This window comes from Xenopus laevis, chromosome 5L (assembly GCF_017654675.1).
Source record: "Xenopus laevis strain J_2021 chromosome 5L, Xenopus_laevis_v10.1, whole genome shotgun sequence".
NCBI lineage: Eukaryota > Metazoa > Chordata > Amphibia > Anura > Pipidae > Xenopus > Xenopus laevis.
The window spans coordinates 157,919,506-157,939,409 of record NC_054379.1 but is presented as its reverse complement, the minus strand read 5'-3'; the positions used below and the strand labels follow the sequence as shown (position 1 = coordinate 157,939,409).

Below are 19,904 nucleotides of genomic sequence, written 5' to 3'. Positions count from 1 at the left end.
ACAAAATACTAAAAGAGAAACCATAAATAAATTGCCTCAGAATACTACTGTCTCCAGGCGAGGATCCCAAACGGTGGAGTTCCCCTGGGGGAAGCTTGGGTAAATGGCAGGGGAACTCAACCTTAATTAGGGTGACATTTAGGGAGATTACCGATTTCTTTCCAAGATACACCTTGTTCTTGATATTCAGTTAGGTTGTGATTTGGGGAGAAAACATATTTTCTGTCCTAGATAATCTTGGTACAATGGCTAAATGATATTCTTCTATATCTGTAACCTTGTTATGAGATAATGAGAGGGTTGGAAAAATTTTATAGACGAACCACAAAAAAAAAAAAGGGGGGAATTCAGCCACTCAAAAACCATAAGTCTCAATTTTTCTGGTGACCTTTGTGGTTTTTGAATGCTTTTTTGTGGTTAATCTATAACATTTTCCAAAACCATTTGCGGAAGGTTGTTTAGGGTTGTGGACCTGGACCATGTAGATACTAGATGAGTTATAGTGTATAGTATTTATACTTTTCAATTTTGTCGTATGTTCTGTGTACAATATATTTTTTTGTGTGCTAAGAAGGGGCTCAGACAAAAGGTTGGACCTCAAAGGTTCACTTTTATTATAAGGGGAACTACCTTATTAAAGGGATCCTGTCATCAGAAAATGTGTTTTTTTTCAAAACACATCAGGTAATAGTGCTACTCCAGCAGAATTCTGCACTGAAATCCATTTCTCAAAAGATCAAACAGATTTTTTTTATATTCAATTTTGAAATCTGACATGGGGCTAGACATATTGTCAATTTCCCAGCTGCCCCTGGTCATGTGACTTGTGCCTGCACTTTAGGAGAGAAATGCTTTCTGGCAGGCTGCTGTTTTTCCTTCTCAATGTAACTGAATGTGTCTCAGTGGGACATTGGATTTTACTATTGAGTGTTGTTCTTAGATCTACCAGGCAGCTGTTATCTTGTGTTAGGGAGCTGCTATCTGGTTACCTTCCCATTGTTCTTTTGTTTGGCTGCTGGGGGGAAAAGGGAGGGGGTGATATCACTCCAACTTGCAGTACAGCAGTAAAGAGTGAAGTTTATCAGAACACAAGTCACATGACCAGGGGCAGCTGGGAAATTGACAATATGTCTAGCCCCATGTCAGATTTCAAAATTTTATATAAAAAAAATCTGTTTGCTCTTTTGAGAAATGGATTTCAGTGCAGAATTCTGCTGGAGCAGCACTATTAACTGATTCATTTTGAAAAAAATGTTTTTCCCATGACAGTATCCCATGACTTGCCAAGAAATAGTTTCTGAGCTAAGTATATCATTGACCATCAGAAGGAGCCGCAAGCACAATTTTGAAGGCACAGTAAATATTTACCCATTGCGAAGAATGGAATTCCTAGCAGAGTCGAGTTGTATTTCCCGTCCGTGACAAAAAATATCCCTGCAGCGGTAACACTAGAGATGCAGATTGTGAGCACTCCCAATAATCCAAGAAAAGGCTTGCTCCTCAGGCAGTCCTTCATCGAGCTGGACAGGGTGGCGGCCATGAGCACCAGCATTAGACTGACGACAATCTTACTCCTTGAGAGGTCTATGGTTTTTTGAAAGTCTCTCAGCAAACTGAACGACGTTAAAGAATAGAGCTGAATGTCTGCTCGCTCTTCCTGAAACTGGTGCATTAACGTACAAAATTCAGTCTCCCATTGTTCACTGATATGGTCCTGGGTTGTGGAACCATAGTTCTGGAGGTAGTATGTTATTTGGATGGCCCGGGCTGACTTGACCCTTTGATCCTTACTGTTTGGTACTTCTGCGACACCTCCCAGCTGATGTCCAATAAAGCTCTGCCTCCCATCCTACAAAAGACAAAGTAAAGAATAATGTATTAATGGCTCATGGATGAAAAGGACTGGAATTAAACTGCAGGGTGGGTTTATCAAAGGGAGAAGATTGCATTCTCCAAAATATTCACAATAATACTGCAAGTATTTTCTTCTCAATTGGATAAATCTTCCCCTTAAATTCTTACTCGATTCTGGATTTGATGTATGGGGGGTTAACTGGACACGTTTGCATGTATAATGCTAATCAGGCCATCACCTTTAAGTGAACTGTTGGTATGTTGAAGATCGGTCTATTCTTGGCAACATGTCTTTAATATTTTATCAATTATTAATGCCTTGTGTTCCTATACTGACTTTTTCCAGTTTGTTATTTAAAATTACATCTGGCTGTTAGGGTGTTTTGACCCAGGAAACCAAAAACTGAGTCCCACTCCTATTTGTGTTTTATTCTGCCTTCCAAACCTCTGCCTGGTTGCTTGGGCCTGGTCCAAACCTGCCCACAGAACATCACCACCCTGCCCTCTGATGTCGCCTGCTCCTCACATCATCCACCCCACCCCACCCCAGACTTTTTTTTGTCCAAAGGGTGACAAACATAGGGGGAAACCATGCAGAGAAGGGGCAGTGATATAAAAGGGGTGATGTTGGAAAGGGGCGGAGTGGAGACAAAAAAGCAGCAGATGAGGTTGCTATTTGGTAGGTAAGATGGGCTGACAGGGGGGGGGATAGAAGCAGATTTGGGAATGGGAGTTGGGGTAGACTGGGGTCGGAACGACACAGAATAACAAATTTACTGGTAAATTTGTTTAACTGGCCCTGGCCTTGGCTGGTGTTTTAATAGGTAGAAAGTTGAAAACCAGTCAGGTGGCAGCCATATATTGGAGTAATACAATTTGCAAAGCTTGCTACAGGTTAGTAACCAATTCCAATCTATCCATACTAATTCCTGCTTATCTGATTGTTTGCTATAGGTTGCTAGACAGTACCCCAATAGACTAGTTTTATTACTTTAAAGTAGAGATGCACCAAATCCAGGATTCGGTTCAGCCTTTGGACCACGATTCTGCCTTTTTCAGCAGGATAAAAAATCCCTGGATTTTAACGGTTCATTTATCTTCCTATTCTGTCATCTAATTTATTCCTACATTAAAGCAATTAAACTAATATAGTAATTATTTTACTTTTTTAAAGTAATTAAACCAGACTGAGAATGAAGACCAATTCCAACAAGATTTCAACAGTCAACGTAAATTATTAGTTGATTCTACTTATTTACATGAAATGTGTTAAGCAATGTTCTTCCTTTATCCCAAACCAAAGAATGTTTGGATCTATGAAGCACCCTTCCTTCAATAAGTATTGCATCCCAAAATAAGACACAAAAATTCCTTCCAGGCCCTTTTTACCACTGTGCATAAGGGCCACAGTCCCAGTTATCAAACACACCCGCTTTGTATCTTCTCAAGGGTTTTGAGGAGGGTTGAACTTCATGGACTCTGCCTGTGCCAAGGAAGGGAGTGGGTATGGAAAACAGTCCACAGGATCCATCCTCCTAAAATTTCTTATAGGCATATAGGCAAAACATCCCAGGATTTATTATGGCAAATATTATTTCAAATCAAAAACAAATAATTTCAGAAGAGCTAAATTGAATTGTGATTGGCTGAAGGGGAAAAAAGTTGGAGATTTTTTTTTTTATGCATTTAGTTACATTTGACATCTCAGACAAGTCTTTCTAGGGACACATTACGGAATAGTCGGAATGGTATTGTTACCATTTTTTGGCACACTATTGCAGAAAAGGATCAGCAGAGAAGGATCAGCAGCCCGCAAGTTTCCAAGGGGACTAGTGCAGAAAGCACAATTAGCTCTCTGCACTAGCCATACGTCCCTCCCTCTACCCTCTCTGACGTAAAAGGTTAAGCGCAGGGGGTGGCGGCATCGACTTGCCCGCCTCAGGGAGGTATAGGGGCCTAAAACACTCTTGCACTTTAGTATATACATAGGGTCAAATTCACTAACATCAGAAAAATTGCCAGCGACGGCTTCGCTCACATCGCAACAGTTTGGCAGGCGTAGATTCGCCAGGACATCGCTAATTCGCTAAAATCCGAAGTTGCGTCCAGGGCGCTGAATGCTGGCAAGTTGCGCTAGCGTTGGCTAATTTGCATGTGGCAGGAAGTTAAAGTATATGTTGCAGCAAATACATTACACTACACAAGCCTGGGAAACCTTAATAAAATAAAATAAAGTTGTTATATTGCCCTACACATGAGCCCAGTGTATAGTTTATGTGCCATATTTTAGGAAATGTAGGGGGGAAGCAGGTTACCCCAAAAATGTATGCTCTTTTGCAGCCTATCACCCTGAAAAAAGGAAAACACGCTAGTGTTTTTGGGACTTAGAAAAATTTACAACAATTTTTTAGTGAATTTGCCTAGTTACGTCCATTCGCCAGAGCGCAAATTCGCCAGGCGTTAGACTCTAGCGGTACTTCGCTCCCTATCTCCTTCACTAGCGAAGTTACACAGGCGACAGTTAGTCAATTGGCGAAGTTCCGAAATGACGTCACGATGGCGAATTTTCGCCAGCGTTAGTCACTTCGCCCTTTAGTAAATTTGCCCCTTGTGTCCACCTGCTGGTGATCAAGCAAAGCTGGAAACTCTCTGCTGAGAAACTGAATTAAGGGGTCTTCAGACGTCATCAACGTTGTTACAGTTACAGTTGTCATAGAAGCTAAACCTACAAAACTTTATATTCATTCTCCTTTAATGAAACATGGGTGCGTCGTTTTCTGCTTCAGAATAATGGGAGTCTTAAGTGCTGTAAAAATCTCACCAAGGGCATATAGAAAAGTTGATTAAAACCCCAAATCATTGTGCAAACAAATTACCTATAATGTACGTGCACTGCGGCCCTACCCAAACAATAGTCAATTAATGGCCAATCAGCTGTTAATTATATTTCTATTAAAAGCACAGGCTGCCTATTGCTCTTGAGAATCCCCCCCAGGAACCCACGGCTATGGTGCTGCAATGATTTCAACTTCCAGCAGTTGTTTTATCAATGTTTATTGCGACTCTCTGTTAATTATATAAGTGTTGGCTTAACTCCCCTGACCCACATTGTTTGCTGCTAATTTCTGCTTCAAACAAATATGATTTGATAACCTGATGCGGGCGCTGTCTGAAAACAAACACAGCTACATCTTATCAAGGGTCAGGAATTAACTTCTCATGTGAAGATAAAGGTCATTCTGTTAAGCGGCCACTGCTCCTTCTCAAGTGTAGATTTTGTGAAACATAAAGGTGATTATTATTTTATTTTTTCTCATATGAAGCTAGTCTAGGGATGGGTGAATTTGACCCGTTTCGTTTTGCCAAAAATCCACCGCCAGCGAAATGTCGCCAACGCCCATTAAAGTCTATGGCGAAAAGTCTATGCCGAATTTTTTTTGACGCACATCTTTTTTTTCAATTGAAGCACAACGCCATACAAGTCTATGGGTGTCATTTCCGCAGCGAAACAAGGCGAAAAAATTCATCCATCCCTAGAAGCTACTTATGTAAAGACATCCTTGAACTGGTGGCAAAGCAAGATGATGGAATAATAGCAGGGTGACTGTTACCCCAATGTTTCTATATATCTGTAACCTTGTAATAAGCTAAGGGGGCCCAGTCTGAAGGCCAGTTAGGGGGAGATTTGGGGTGAGTGCTTATTTGTGCCCTGGGTACCCCTGGAACTATATCAGGGTGACTGTTACCCCAATGTTTCTATATATCTGTAACCTTGTTATGAGCTAAGGGGGCCCAGTCTGAAGGCCAGTTAGGGGAGATTTGGGGTGAGTGTTTATTTGTGCCCTGGGTACCCCTGGAACTACAGCAGGGTGACTGTTACCCCAATGTTTCTATATATCTGTAACACTGTTATGAGCTAAGGGGGTCCAGTCTGAAGGCCAGTTAGGGGGAGATTTGGGGTGAGTGATTATTTGTACCCTGGGTACCCCTGGAACTATATCAGGGTGACTGTTACCCCAATGTTTCTATATATCTGTAACCTTGTTATGAGCTAAGGGGGCCCAGTCTGAAGGCCAGTTAGGGGGAGATTTGGGGTGAGTGCTTATTTGTTCCCTGGGTACCCCTGGAACTATATCAGGGTGACTGTTACCCCAATGTTTCTATATATCTGTAACCTTGTTATGAGCTAAGGGAGAACAGCCTGAAAGCCAGTTAGGGGGAGATTTGGGGTGAGTGCTTATTTGTGCCCTGGGTACCCCTGGAACTACAGCAGGGTGACTGTTACCCCAATGTTTCTATATATCTGTAACACTGTTATGAGCTAAGGGGGCCCAGTCTGAAGGCCAATTAGGGGGAGATTTGGGGTGAGTGCTTATTTGTTCCCTGGGTACCCCTGGAACTATATCAGGGTGACTGTTACCCCAATGTTTCTATATATCTGTAACCTTGTTATGAGCTAAGGGAGAACAGCCTGAAGGCCAGTTAGGGGGAGATTTGGGGTGAGTGCTTATTTGTGCCCTGGGTACCCCTGGAACTATAGCAGGGTGACTGTTACCCCAATGTTTCTATATATCTGTAACCTTGTTATGAGCTAAGGGGGCCCAGTCTGAAGGTCAGTTAGGGGGAGATTTGGGGTGAGTGCTTATTTGTGCCCTGGGTACCCCTGGAACTATATCAGGGTGACTGTTACCCCAATGTTTCTATATATCTGTAACCTTGTTATGAGCTAAGGGGGCCCAGCCTGAAGGTCAGTTAGGGAGAGATTTAGGGTGAGTGCTTATTTTATTAAGAGTTGCCACATTGGGAAGGCACAAAGAAGAATATGACCATTAACCCAAGTGGGCTGCAATATAAAGATAAAGCAGGAAAGCTACAGTACTTATGCATAAAGAAATGCTTGAACGTTTTCACTGCTTTGACATTAATGCTAAGTTAAAATTATTACCTTTGGTTTAAATATCAAATCAAACCTGCCTGAAATTAGTACCAGCAAATATTTGCTCCATAGCATCTTTCATTGTTTACATGGGGAGGCCCAGTCTTATTTTAGTAGTTTTGGAGGTTTTTGAAACCACAAATAAAATTTTTTTTCCTAAAACCCCAAATGCCATGTATGTAATGTATTCAAATAGCTGAATATAAAAAGCATGAACGAAAACTGAACGCTGAACGATGCGCTAATAAGCTGAAGACCTGTAAAAACTGTAGATATTTGGACAAATACTAACGGAAAAATAATCTCTTAGGGGCACATTTACTTAGCTCGAGTGAAGGAATAGAAGCAAAACTACTTCCAATTTCGAACATTTTTTTTGGCTACTTCGGCCATCCAATTGGCTAAATCGACCTTCAACTACGACTTCAATTCGAACGAAAAACCTTTCGACTATTCGACCATTAGATAGTCGAAGTACTGTCTTTTTTAAAAAAAACTTCGACCCCCCTACTAAAACCTACCGAATATCAATGTTAGCCTATGGGGAAGGTCCCCATAGGCTTCCTAACAAATTTCTGATCGAAGGAAAATCGTTCGATCGATGGATTAAAATCCTTCGAATCGTTCGGTTCGAAGGATTTAATCGTTCGGTTCGAAGGATTTAATCGTTCGGTTCGAAGGATTTAATCGTTCGAACGATTTTTCCTTCGATGATTCGATCGAAGTATTTGCAGTAAATCCTTCAAAGGTTTTTACTTTGACCATTAATAAATGTGCCCCCTAATGTCCAAATGGCCAAAAAAAGGTCCAATAGGATCAGCACAGCTTCTAACAACTTCGGTTGGACCTCAACTGTTTTATTTTGAGTTTTGTATTGAGTTTTTTTTGTGGTTTTTACACTTCATAAATCTCAATTTTTAGAGTTCTACAGAAATAAAAAAAAAGTCTGGACGCTTGAATGATGCAGCCACAGGGATTACAAAGGCAGCAGGCCTGGAGATGAACCGTTAGTGTGGGATACAGAAAAAATGTATTTATCCCATGTACATGTAAATCAAGTAAAGAAACATACAAGACACTGAAAAAAATAAATAAATAAAGGCATAGTGGTCCTTTAATTACATCTAACTCATTCCTGCTTTCCATTCCCCATGGATCGTTAAACAGGTATTTTGAGGGTTGATGGGCTGGTTCCTATTCTGGTAATCTTATCTGGTATTAGATAATAGAAGACAATCTGAGCAGCCCGGATGAAGGGAACCGTACAGAAGTGCACCTAGACCATTAGCCAACGATAAATTCTTCTGCTTCTTGGAGGGATATTCATTAATCTAGCCGTGCACAACAGGACGATCACAGATCAATGAATCTTTCAATTAAGACCACAGGGGCCGTTCGAACTGTTAAGGGATAAAACTCCTTTTGACAGCGGCTCCTATCATTAGTGAATTACCTCTGGTGAATAATATTTATGGGTGAATTATGGGATGTGCATTAAGAAATCTGCGGTCTACTGGTGCGCTGCATGGCTCAGAATGTTTTATACTGAAACAGGAACATTGGTACAAATTTTCAGGTATCATGATTTGGAAATTAAGCCCATCCATTATCGGATGGCACATAACAGTTATACAAGGCAATGACAAAAGGTCCTCTGCACTCAACCTAGAAGAGAGGAAGACCCAAACCATAGCCTTGCACTAGGACAGGCCCGGACTGGCAATCTGTGGGTTCTGGAAAATGCCAGAGGGGCTGCTGTATGGTTCCATAGAAAGTCAACATATAGTGGGCTGGAAGGGGGCTGTTTGGGCTGGTAGGGGGCTGTTTGAGCCTCTGTGGACTTGGAATGGCAGGGCCTATTTTGACTTCCATTCCAGACCTGCACTAGGACCTTACTAGATGGACTTATGTCAAAATGGGCTGCTTGTGCTCTTCATATGGGTCCTAAATTCCTTAATTACATAGTTAGATAGTTAGTTAAATTGGGTTGAAAAAAGACAAAGTCCATCAAGTTCAACCCCTCCAAATGAAAACCCAGCATCCATACACACACCCCTCCCTACTTTTAATTAAATTCTATATCCCCATACCTATACTAACTATAGAGCTTAGTATCACAATAGCCTTTGATATTATGTCTGTCCAAAAAAATCATCCAATCATCCAACTTGCGGATATAAAGCTCACTCTGAAATTGAAACCCATGTTCCTACTGCTGTAATCTACATGTGAATAGTTGTCCTCCTTGTCTGTCCCACCAACATTCCCACCTCAAGAATCCTGGATTATATTAGCAGTGCAGTTACAGCTGTGGAGTGCACACTTAGGGTACAAAAAGCCTACGGGGGAACTAGACTGAACTCTCAGGACATTCAGCTAGATGGATAATTTATCCGATACTTCAAAGTGCATTGTCTCCTAATGGTCTCTCCTAATGACTGCTTGATGGCAGAGAATATAATGGTCCCCAAAACAAGCTTTCGCCATGAGTGAAGGTATGGCGGCTAAATAAGGAGCATAAAGACCAATAAAGCAGAAAACTGCCCTATTTATCTAATACTGTATCATTCATTAGTTCTAACTAACAGAATCACCGCCGCTGACCACTGACCCACTGACTGTCAACCAAAAACACATTTACTTTGAGGCTTTAACCAAACCCAAGGCTGGAAGCTTCTCTTTTATCTAATGTCTTTTGATGATTCTCATATCTGAGGTCACCATCTCTTTAATCATAGTGTGCAGGGAAAGATATCTCCTCTACACCAGTGGTGTAATGGCAGTGTTGGGTTTTGTTGATCATATCCATATCAGAACAGAATTAGTTGTGGAAGGTTCCTGGTTCCTCCAAAATGCAAGCGTTGCAGTTATTTTATTGCTTTGGTCCTTTTTATGGTAAGGATTTGACAATGACTGTGCATATGAAGCTAATATATTGTAATTGGAAGCCTTCTGTGACTCCACTGCTCTTGGAACAACTATCATTGTAATAAATAGACCCTCTCCTCCAGTTTAATAATCGATTTTAAAACCCAATACTTCCATCTGTAGCTTCTCATTCATTGCAAGAAATGGAACAATGAATGAAAGCTAAATGAGCAAAATGGACAACTAGATTAAATAGACTGATATATATAAAACAAACTGCTTTGGACTCAGGAGACAAGTTATTTGGCATGGCGGAAGAACACCGCATTCCAAGAAAAACACCTGTTACCTACTGTCACATTTGGTGGAGGTTCCATCATGCTGTGGGGCTGTGTGGCTAGTTCAGGGACTACTGGGGCCCTTGTTAAAGTCGAGGTTCGGATAAATTCAACCCAATATCAATGGATATTCCAACAAGACAATGACCCTAAACACACTTGGAAATCTACAAAGACATTTATGTAGAGGGACAAGAACAATATTCTGGAATGGCCGTCACAGTCCCCCGACTTGAATATCATAGAAAATCTATGGGATGATTTGAAGCAGACTGTCCATTCTCGGCAGCCATCAAATTTAACTGGAGAGATTTTGTATGGACAAATGATCAAAAATAGCCACATCCAGAATCCAGACACTCATCAAAGGCTATAGGAGGCGACTAGAGGCTGTTACATTTGCAAATGGAGACTCAACTAAGTATTGATGTAATATCTCTGTTGGGGTGCAGAAAATTATGCACCTGACTCATTTTGTTATGATGCATATTACATATTTTCTGTTAATCCAATGTCACTGTTGAAATACTACTGTTTCCATAAGGCATGTTATATATTTAAAGGAAGTTGCAATTTTGAAAGCTCAGCCAATGATAAACAAAACTCCAAAGAATTAAAAGGGCTTCCCAAACTTGACTGTATGTTGTGAATCATTGTGGGTATGTTTGCCTTGAGAAAGGTCCCAATGGGGACAGAAATGTCACATCAATTGTACATACAATAACACTTTTGGTTGATGTAATTCCCAGTGTTGCTTTTCCTTTCTTACAGTTGTATTTTTTTCTTACCTTGCACCTGGGTCGATATTGATGATTGTGTGCTGTCCTTTGCAACGAACTATAAATATGATTCTGTATTTAGTATATATATATATATATATATATATATATATATATATATATATATATATATATATATATATATATATATATATATATATGTAGAAACAAGGGAAAGTTGTGCTCACCACTAATTTTTAAAACCATTAGGTGGGGGTGCAATGAGGCTGTGACCACAAAATACATATAGACAAATACAAGATTCCTCTGCACTCAACCCATTATCAATATATTTAAGACAGCGACATTTTGTGCATACTGCTACTGAAAAATGCCTTACCCTTTAAACAAAACAGGGATTGTTTGTCTATATATTGCAATATATTTAAGCTGCCAACTATGTCAAAGTCATCCCATAACTGGCCAGTCCTACGCTCAATTTTCATCTGATTCATTAAGAATTCTATTGCTTCATTATACAGCTTAAATATATTGCAATATATGGACAAACAATCCCTGTTTTGTTTAAAGGGTAAGGCATTTTTCAGTAGCAGTATGCACAAAATGTCGCTGTCTTAAATATATTGATAATGGGTTGAGTGCAGACGACTCATATACTGTATATATATATATATATATATATATATATATATATATATATATATATATATATATATATATATATATATATATATATATATATAATGAAAAGTGTCCACAGTCTAAGGGGTTTATTTATCAAAGGTCCAATTTTAGAATTTTTTTACACCTCAAATAAACATGAATGGTTTCTAATTTAAGGAAAAACTTGAATTACTAGAATTGATCAATTTTTCGGGCGAACCCCTCCGAGATAAACTCAGACATCATGAAGACTATGTTCAAGGGACCTCCTACATGACCTCCACAGGTTTTAGATGGTGTATTTTCAGATTTCCCCCGGATTGTGCGCAAAAACGCAGGCATCAAGTCGGATGCAACGGAAAACAAGGTAAGAAATACAAATGTTGGATGGTGTCGCAGAGTTCATCTGAGGCGACATGACTGTCGGATGCAGACACAGCATGCGGCGTCTGCATCCAACAGTTGTGTCATACGAATGCTGCGACACCATCTGCCGTTGCTTACCTTGTTTTCCGTTGCATCCGACTTGATCCCTGCATTAGGCGCATCGCGTCGGATTCGGCACAATCGCAGGGAAATCGTCAGTGTAGTTGTACCCATAATCTTTTTAACCTTTGTATGCAGAACAGCACCAGACTGTGAAACTTTTGTGTTTAAAAAGCTTGACAAAAGGCCGCATGGCCTGAAACGTTGCGGTGATGCCCAAAGCTGAAATAAAGGCTTTTTAAACACAAAAGTTTCACAGTCTGGTGCTGTTCTGCATACAAAGGTTGTCGTGATATCAGTGGAAAGTGGCCACTGAGGAACGTGCACCAAGTCTCTACAGGAGAGATAATCGTTGTGCTGACTACTTTTCCAAGATCCCATAATCTTTTTAACCCAAAAAATTGATCTTGACTCAAAAATTACCTTGAAAACTTAATTTTTTGTGTGGGAAAAACACAACTTGAACCTTAATAAATCTTCCCCTAACTGTTTTCTTCCTGGGTACAGTTAATAAATGTATATAAAATTCAGAGAAGAACCAACACTCTAGTTCTGTGATTTAATGTGCTTTATCTTTATTTTACTTCATGCTCAATCCAACATCCATCGTTTCAGTCCCACTTGGGACCTTTATCAAGGATCCTTGAAGTGGGACCGAAGTGTTGGATGGAGCATGAAGTAAAATAAAGATAAAGCACATTGAATCACAGAACTAGAGTGCTGGTTCTTCTATGAAATATAAATATATACACAGGTTATCCATTTTTGCTCATTCAGCTTTCATGTTCCCTTTCTGGCATTGAAATATAATATTCCCACAGACAGGACTGTCCTACAGGGATACAGGGTAAAATCCAAGTGGACCCAAGTCCTTGTGGGCCCTACAGCCACATCTCTGTTTTTCTTGTGGCAGATACAGGTCAGCAGTAGGGAGAGGAGAGAAGTGACAGGTAAGATGGGTTTGTAGATGGGGTGGGCCCTACAGTTCAGGTCGTCTGGTGGAACCTGGGTTCCTTAGTGAGATACTGGTTTTGCCCCATTAAAGCACTGGGCACTTCTGCCATGAGAACCTTGCCCTGGCGGAGAAGAGCCAGAATCTCCAGTTTCAGGGGAACCTTTAAAAGCTTTTTATTTAACCTACTGTGGTCCACAGGGAAAGAAATGCTGAAGAATATATAATGGACAGATTGGCCAAACGGATTACACAAGAAAAATGTATCTCAAATTTAATCTCATGAACACTCCATCTTGTTTCTCCACTTCTACCTGAGTCTGTCGCATTGTACTGACCCACCTTCTCATTATACATATCTGACCTTCCTGTACTGGCCTGGGGAATATCCGTATCCATTACAGTTCATTATCTTGCTAAGCGACCGTGGGAATGTTTAATCTAGACTGGAATCCATCAGAACTCATCATTTCTACCAAACCCCTGCTCTCAGTTTCATTCCACGGTTTCTAATGTCCAAAATCATCCTCCGATCATTGTAATACATGCCGCTCGTCACATTTACCATCTGCTACTGAACATGCAATAAATACATATATACAATAAAATCATTCTGAGCTTTGGCTGGTGTAGCGATATTAAAAAAAAGTGACAGTATAACAAGGATGCACTAGGCTCCCCACCAAAAAAAAAATCTCTAGAGAGGCCCAGCGCACATAACTGCCCCCCTTCTTCCTCTATAGTTACACCACTGGATGGAGGTCCGACCAGTGAAAACAAACATTAATGTGTTGCATAGAAGCTTTCACATCTAAGCAGAGTGCAGCTAAATTTTAATTGCAAAAAAACTGCAGCTCTATAATGGGTGTTGGTGATACATTGACTAGTGATGGTCAAACTTGTCAGCGAAAGTGATGGGCAAATTTCCCGCGAAATTCACAAAATGGCGAAAAATTTGCAAAACACATTGAAATCAATCGGCGTCAAAATCATTTTGACGCCCGCAACAATTTCGACGCCCGCGACACTTGTTATACGCGCACCTATTGTGGCCAAATGCATTATAGTCAATGGGCGCTCCGAATAATTTTGACTGTTTATGAGCGCTACTATTCTGGCACGTGCCCAAATTTTTTGTACACAGCGGGTTTTTTGCCGCCGAGTTTTCACTGCAGTTTCGCCGGTAGAAATTCGTCACAAATTTGTGCCTGCCAAATTTATTTGCCCATCACTAATTCATTAACACTAAGTCAATGTTGTTGATACATTTTGACATCAGTCAATGGAGGTCATTTATAAACACAGGGCACATTTGCACTTGGGCAGTACATCATGGCAACCAATCAGATGTCTGCTTTCAATGTTCAACCTGCAGCTGGGTGAAAAAAAGCTAATCAATGATTGGTTGCCAGGCCTGGACGTCAAAATAGGCCCTGTCATTCCAAGTACACAGAGGCCCAAACAGCCCACTATATGGTAACTTTCTATGGAACCATACAGCAGCCCCTCTGGCATTTGCCAGAACCTACAGATTGCCAGTCCGGGTGTGTTTATATTCATGAGTTGAAGCTCCAGCTAGTATATTAATGTCTTGTGTCATCCCAGACCCTTCTGTTTCTGTGTTTTAATTATTAACAGTAGCGTAACTATAGAGCAAGCAGAAACCGCAGTCGCAAGGGGGCCCGGACTTTGGCGTCAGCTTCCGCTATAGCTGCTATAGCTTCCTCCCCAGCTGCTCTCTTACCAGGGAGGAAGGGGATGCAAATTGGGGAGGGATGTGGGCGTAGTTGGCAGGGCACGGTTGGGGCAGAGGTGTGATGTGGGCAGAGTTGGCAGGACATGGGCGGGGCAGAGGTGGAACATAGGTGAGGCGGAGGCGGGAGGATGGGGATCGGAGCGCGCGGGAGGGGGGGGGAAAAATTCCCTGCCATTCTGCAAGGTGCTATAAGAGGGTAACAGACCAGGCTCTGATATCACTTTCTGTATTGAAATAATACAGCATTCAAAAGAACAGAACCATTTATTACATTATTGTGAGCTCTTTGGGCAAGGGAATCTTCTTCCCATTATTTATCTGATGTTTTGGCATTTAAACTGTTAGTGTGCCTCCTCCTTTTGTCATTTATCTGCCGAACACGAGGCTGTTATCTGCAGCTGCTTCTTTGTCTGCGCTGTGCAGCGGTTGTTAATCCATCACTACGCAGGACGGCAGAGCTGCTGCATATTATTTAACCTGCCTGCTACAAATCGCTCCCATATTTCACCAGCAAATAAAAGATCAGATCTGTGGTGATATGAAATTGATCTTTACCGGGGCATAATAATTCCTTTTGTTGAGAGAGACGTTTAACCCACATAAACAGTTTTGCTACGCAGATGTCGGGCAGCCAGGATTCAAACAACCACGCGGCTTCTGCTCATTGGCTGCTTGCTGGCAGCCGGGCAATTTGATTTTGCGGTTTCAAAGACACTGAGCATTTCCCGACATTCAATAGTTAAATTTAACCAACTTTTCAATGATCTTTATTGTTTTTTTTTTTATATAATTTTTTAAATGATTTGCCTTCTTCTTCTGACTCTTTCCAGCTTTCAAATGGGGGTCACTGACCCCATCTACAAAACAAATACTCTGTAAGGTTACAAATGTATTGCTATTGCTTCTTTTTATTACCCATCTTTCTATTCATGCCCTATACTATTTAAATTCCACACTCTTATTCAAATGAATGCATGGTTGCTAGGGTTATGTGGGCCTTAGCAACCGGCTTGTAGAAATTGCAAATTGGAGAGCTTCTGGAAAAAAAAAGAAATAACTAAAAAAAACAAATAATAAAAAAACACATGCAAATTGTCTCAGAATATCACTCTCTACATCATACTAAAAGTTAACTCAAAGGCGAACAACCCCTTTAATAGTTTTTATTATGTCAGGGTCAGAGTTAGAATGTTTCTCTATGTAGTTTTGCTAAATGTACCCTGGAAGGTTACTGCTATGACAATTACAAACAGCTGCAGTTCTATAATGTATAGATTGTGACGTCACCCAACTTGTTTCAACTAGCATCAGTCGAAGATTTGTTTTTGGAGGAAATGTAGAATGTGAAAAGCTAGAATGTAAATATGCTATAGACTGCAACATCATTGGACATTTTTACCTCTGAATGCGCTTTCAGCCAACTCTCCATTCTCTTGGTGCTTACAAATTTGTTGGTCCCATTGTGGGGCAAAGAGACACCTAAAAGTTGAGGTTTTTTTGGTACAGCAGAGCACATTTCACAGGTTTATTTATAATTACAAGGGCAAAGCTACAAAATCGAGCAGTTCATAAAATGTTCTCCTGCTCAGCCTGCTCTCAGAGGTGCTGCTGTCATGAGACAAGTTGAGAAATTTGCAGTAGGCCCCGGCCGTCAGCTAGTTAACAGGGGTGGCAAAAAGCTTCTCCTGGTAACAGCTGAAATTTCGATTTTTAAACCAGAAAGGTAAGCACGGGCAGGGTCAGACTGGTGGGTGCAGGGCCCACCGGGGCTGCCCAAGGGGCCCCCGCTGCACCACCCTCACCTGAGCATGGGTTAATTAAACCCAGGGTCGGACTGGACCATTGGGGGCCCACCAGGTTCCAAACTTTTGGGGCCTCCCCAAACGCCAGCGTGCATGAGCGAACACCGGCGTGCGGCACACATGTGCAAACGCTGGCGTGCCAGGCCGCATATCATTTTTTTGGGGGCCAGCTGATCGGGGCCCACCGGCCCAATCCGACCCTGAGCACAGGATGGTATCCAAAAGGCAAGGGGCCCAGAATCACCCCTGTCTGCTCTGTTGAATAATGCACAAGGGAACCCTGGTGCCAGCCTGGATGTGGCAGTAGTTCAAGGGGTCCACTAGGGGGTTGCGTCAACTGCTGCTACTGACTCTGATCATACCGGTGGAGTTATTACTGGCACATACATTGGTGTGCTAGAGGCAGTGCCATCCATGTTTGCCACAACTTGTGCATGATTCACAAAAGCTTGTTGAATATACAATTATGAAGGACACAACTTATAGAAAGGTTCATCTGGTAAGTGTGAGTGCTGCGCTTAGTCCAATTCGCAAAAAAACTTGTTAGCTGCACCAAAGTTTTATGCGAGTCCACACAGGGCCCGCAAGATTATGTGGGCTAAAACAGTTTAGGATTTGGTGCGCTAAATTGATATTCGGTCCCCAATATCTAAGTAAGGATGGTGTAATACAGTCAATTGTTTTTAATAAAGGTTGCTGCTCAGAACTACTCACAGATTAAAATTTCTTGACAGACGTTTAAATGGCTGTTCCAAAGTGGAGTCAGTCTGTAGAGCGCACCGAGTATCAGTCAATAATAAGCGTCATCGGGAGAGATCTCCGTCTTCTGCACAGAGTGTCCACCTCACCTCCACCGGCTGTTTAACGATCTCGCGCTCCAAGGCTGAGGCGCTGTAGTTTTAAATGCCAAGATATCCCTCAGCGTGTTACCGCCGGTTCTCTGCGGGGCCTTGTGGGGTATCTGATTCAGTGCTCCGGTGCGAGTATCAGGTAGGGGCTGATGTCTCCGGGGAGGATCTCTGCCTGATTGTGCGCGATGTCTACCTTACTTCCACTGGTAGCCCGAGGACCGCACGCTCTGGGATCACACTCACGTGGTTCTGGAAGCCGGAAAATCCCTCAGCGTATTACCGCCGGTTCTTTTGCGGTGCCTTGTGAAATCTCCAATCTAATATTCCGGTGTTTTAGTTTTTGGGGGAATAGAAATCAACTTGGCTGACAATTATATTATAAAATATTTATTTATTCACTAGTAAAAAGCCCAACGCGTTTCGTATCTCATATACTTCATCAGGAGCTTTTTACTAGTGAATAAATAAATATTTTATAACATAATTGTCAGCCGAGTTGATTTCTATTCCCCCAAAAACTAAAACACCGGAATATTAGATCAGAGTTTTCACAAGGCACCGCAAAAGAACCGGCGGTAACACGCTGAGGGATTTTCCGGCTTCCAGAACCACGTGAGTGTGATCCCAGAGCGTGCGGTCCTCGGGCTACCAGTGGAAGAAGAAAGCCTACTTTATTACTGAAATTCTGTGACAAAGGCCATTATTTTTGCACTTTGCCCCCTGTCCCACACTTAGTAACCAGAGCTACAGGTCTTTCCATGCCAGAATGGCGCACAAAGACTCTATAATTTTTATGAATACTGAGCTTCCTAAGTTTGGCAGTGCTGTATTCACAAGGAAACTCTCGTGCATGAGAATATTGACTTGGATGCCCCCTAGTATCTGTGTCATTCCCATACACAACCCAGGGAGCGCCAACGGGCCCTGTTGCACTTACAATGATATGCACTCAGGGAGGTAAGGGTGCAGCACCCAGGATGGGGAGCAGGTCTGGGTTGGCGGAGCCCATCTGGTGTTTTGCCCGTGTCCCTCCAGTCCAGTCCGACCCTGCTCACACAGGATGGAGTTTAATACTTTCACATTTCTGCGCAGGTGAAGAAAACACCTAGGCGCAGATTTATCAAAGTGTGTCACCAAAGTATTCCTATTCCTATGGGATTTTTAGAGACATATTTATCAAATGATTAATATAACAAAATTTTCACCCATTGCTAAATTTGCCTCTAAAAATTGGATTGGATTGAATAGAAAGTGCTGTGCCCTAATTTCACACTTTAATAAATCGTGCGACTAGCCCCATTAGTATCTGGGGATTTAATCCATGTACTATATGATATATTCATGGCACAAGTCAAAAATCCCTACTTAATGAACTCCCAGGTAATTAAATAAAATACCAGGCTTGCAGCTCAGTGAGCTCTTATCCCATCAGAGGGAGCTTAAAGGATATTCCGAATAATTGTTTCATCAAGATCAAATCAGGGTTTTCTTCTTATCTGCTCAGGCTCAGGCAATATTTAGGCTGACGTTGTGACTCCACAAACACAGCGCCGTCTGCCAGGGAATAATCAGCCTCTTTAGTCGGAAGTCGTGTCCTTAAAACTATGATTGAATGTCAGAAATGTCTACGAAACGGCACAATCGGAAAGGCAAATTCATGCAGAGGGTTTCTTTCTCCGGCTTCACAGGGTTCCGACTGCTAACAAGCTGCATCACATGCCAGTCTTGTGCCATCTTACTGCTCTCTGCTATATTAGGGCACATCAGTCATTTTTAACAAATTTGGTACAGGTATGGGATCCGTTATCCGGAAACCCATTATTCAGAAACCAGAAAGGCTGTCTCCCATGTGTGGTGTTTATACAAATGGCCTGTAGATGTCACTATGCTCAAGACTTATACTGTGCGTACTTTCTATACAGCTTGTGGTGTTAGAGTTGCTTACTGTTGTGTAATGGCTGCATGAGCCTGCTAATAAAGCACTGTTATACTCTACTCATCCTTGGCTACCAAAACATAACACCATGGACTCCATTTAATCCAAATAATCCAAATTCTTAAAAATTATTTCCTTTTTCTGTGTAATAATAAAACAGTAGCTTGTACTTTATCGCAACTAAGATATAATGAATCCTTATTGGAGGCAAAACCAGCCTGATGGGGTAATTTAATGTTTATATGATTCTCTAGCTTTAAGGTATGAAGATCCGTTATCCGGAAGACCGCAGGTCCCGAGCATTCTGGATAACAGATCCCATACCTGTCTAATAATTTCTTTTTAATGAATAATGAAAGGAATATAATTCCGAGCCACATGTCTGTGTATATTCTTTACACATTTTCAATAAAACTGTAAATAAAATTGCAATTGAAACTGCCTGGTTTTTGCTATTCTCTCCTCGGTTTCAGTGTGTTGGAAATCAACGCTCCTCTGGCCAAAACTCAAGTTCCCATAATGCTCTGCACACCACTCTAATTCTCCTTCTTCTGTTAATTATAGGGCATGCAGGGATTTATGGGAGATGTAGTCTTGGCTGGAGAACAGCAGACTATCAATGCAATGATGCGATTGTGCGAGGAGTCACAAGTATCCTGAGGATATTCTCTGTTATGAATTTGCCTGAAATAATCCCATTTTGGGTATAAGAATCTGTTTAT

At 41.4% G+C, this 19,904-nt stretch overlaps 1 protein-coding gene across 1 annotated transcript in view; it reads right to left on the bottom strand.

Moving 5' to 3' along the window:
* ptchd4.L (patched domain containing 4 L homeolog) overlaps window positions 1-19,904 on the bottom strand; it is a 65,790-nt gene that overhangs the window by 14,189 nt on the left and 31,697 nt on the right. The window contains exon 2 of the mRNA XM_018264057.2: window positions 1,369-1,849. Coding sequence (XP_018119546.1) covers window positions 1,369-1,849 — 481 coding nt within the window. The remainder of the gene's footprint in view (window positions 1-1,368; window positions 1,850-19,904) is intronic.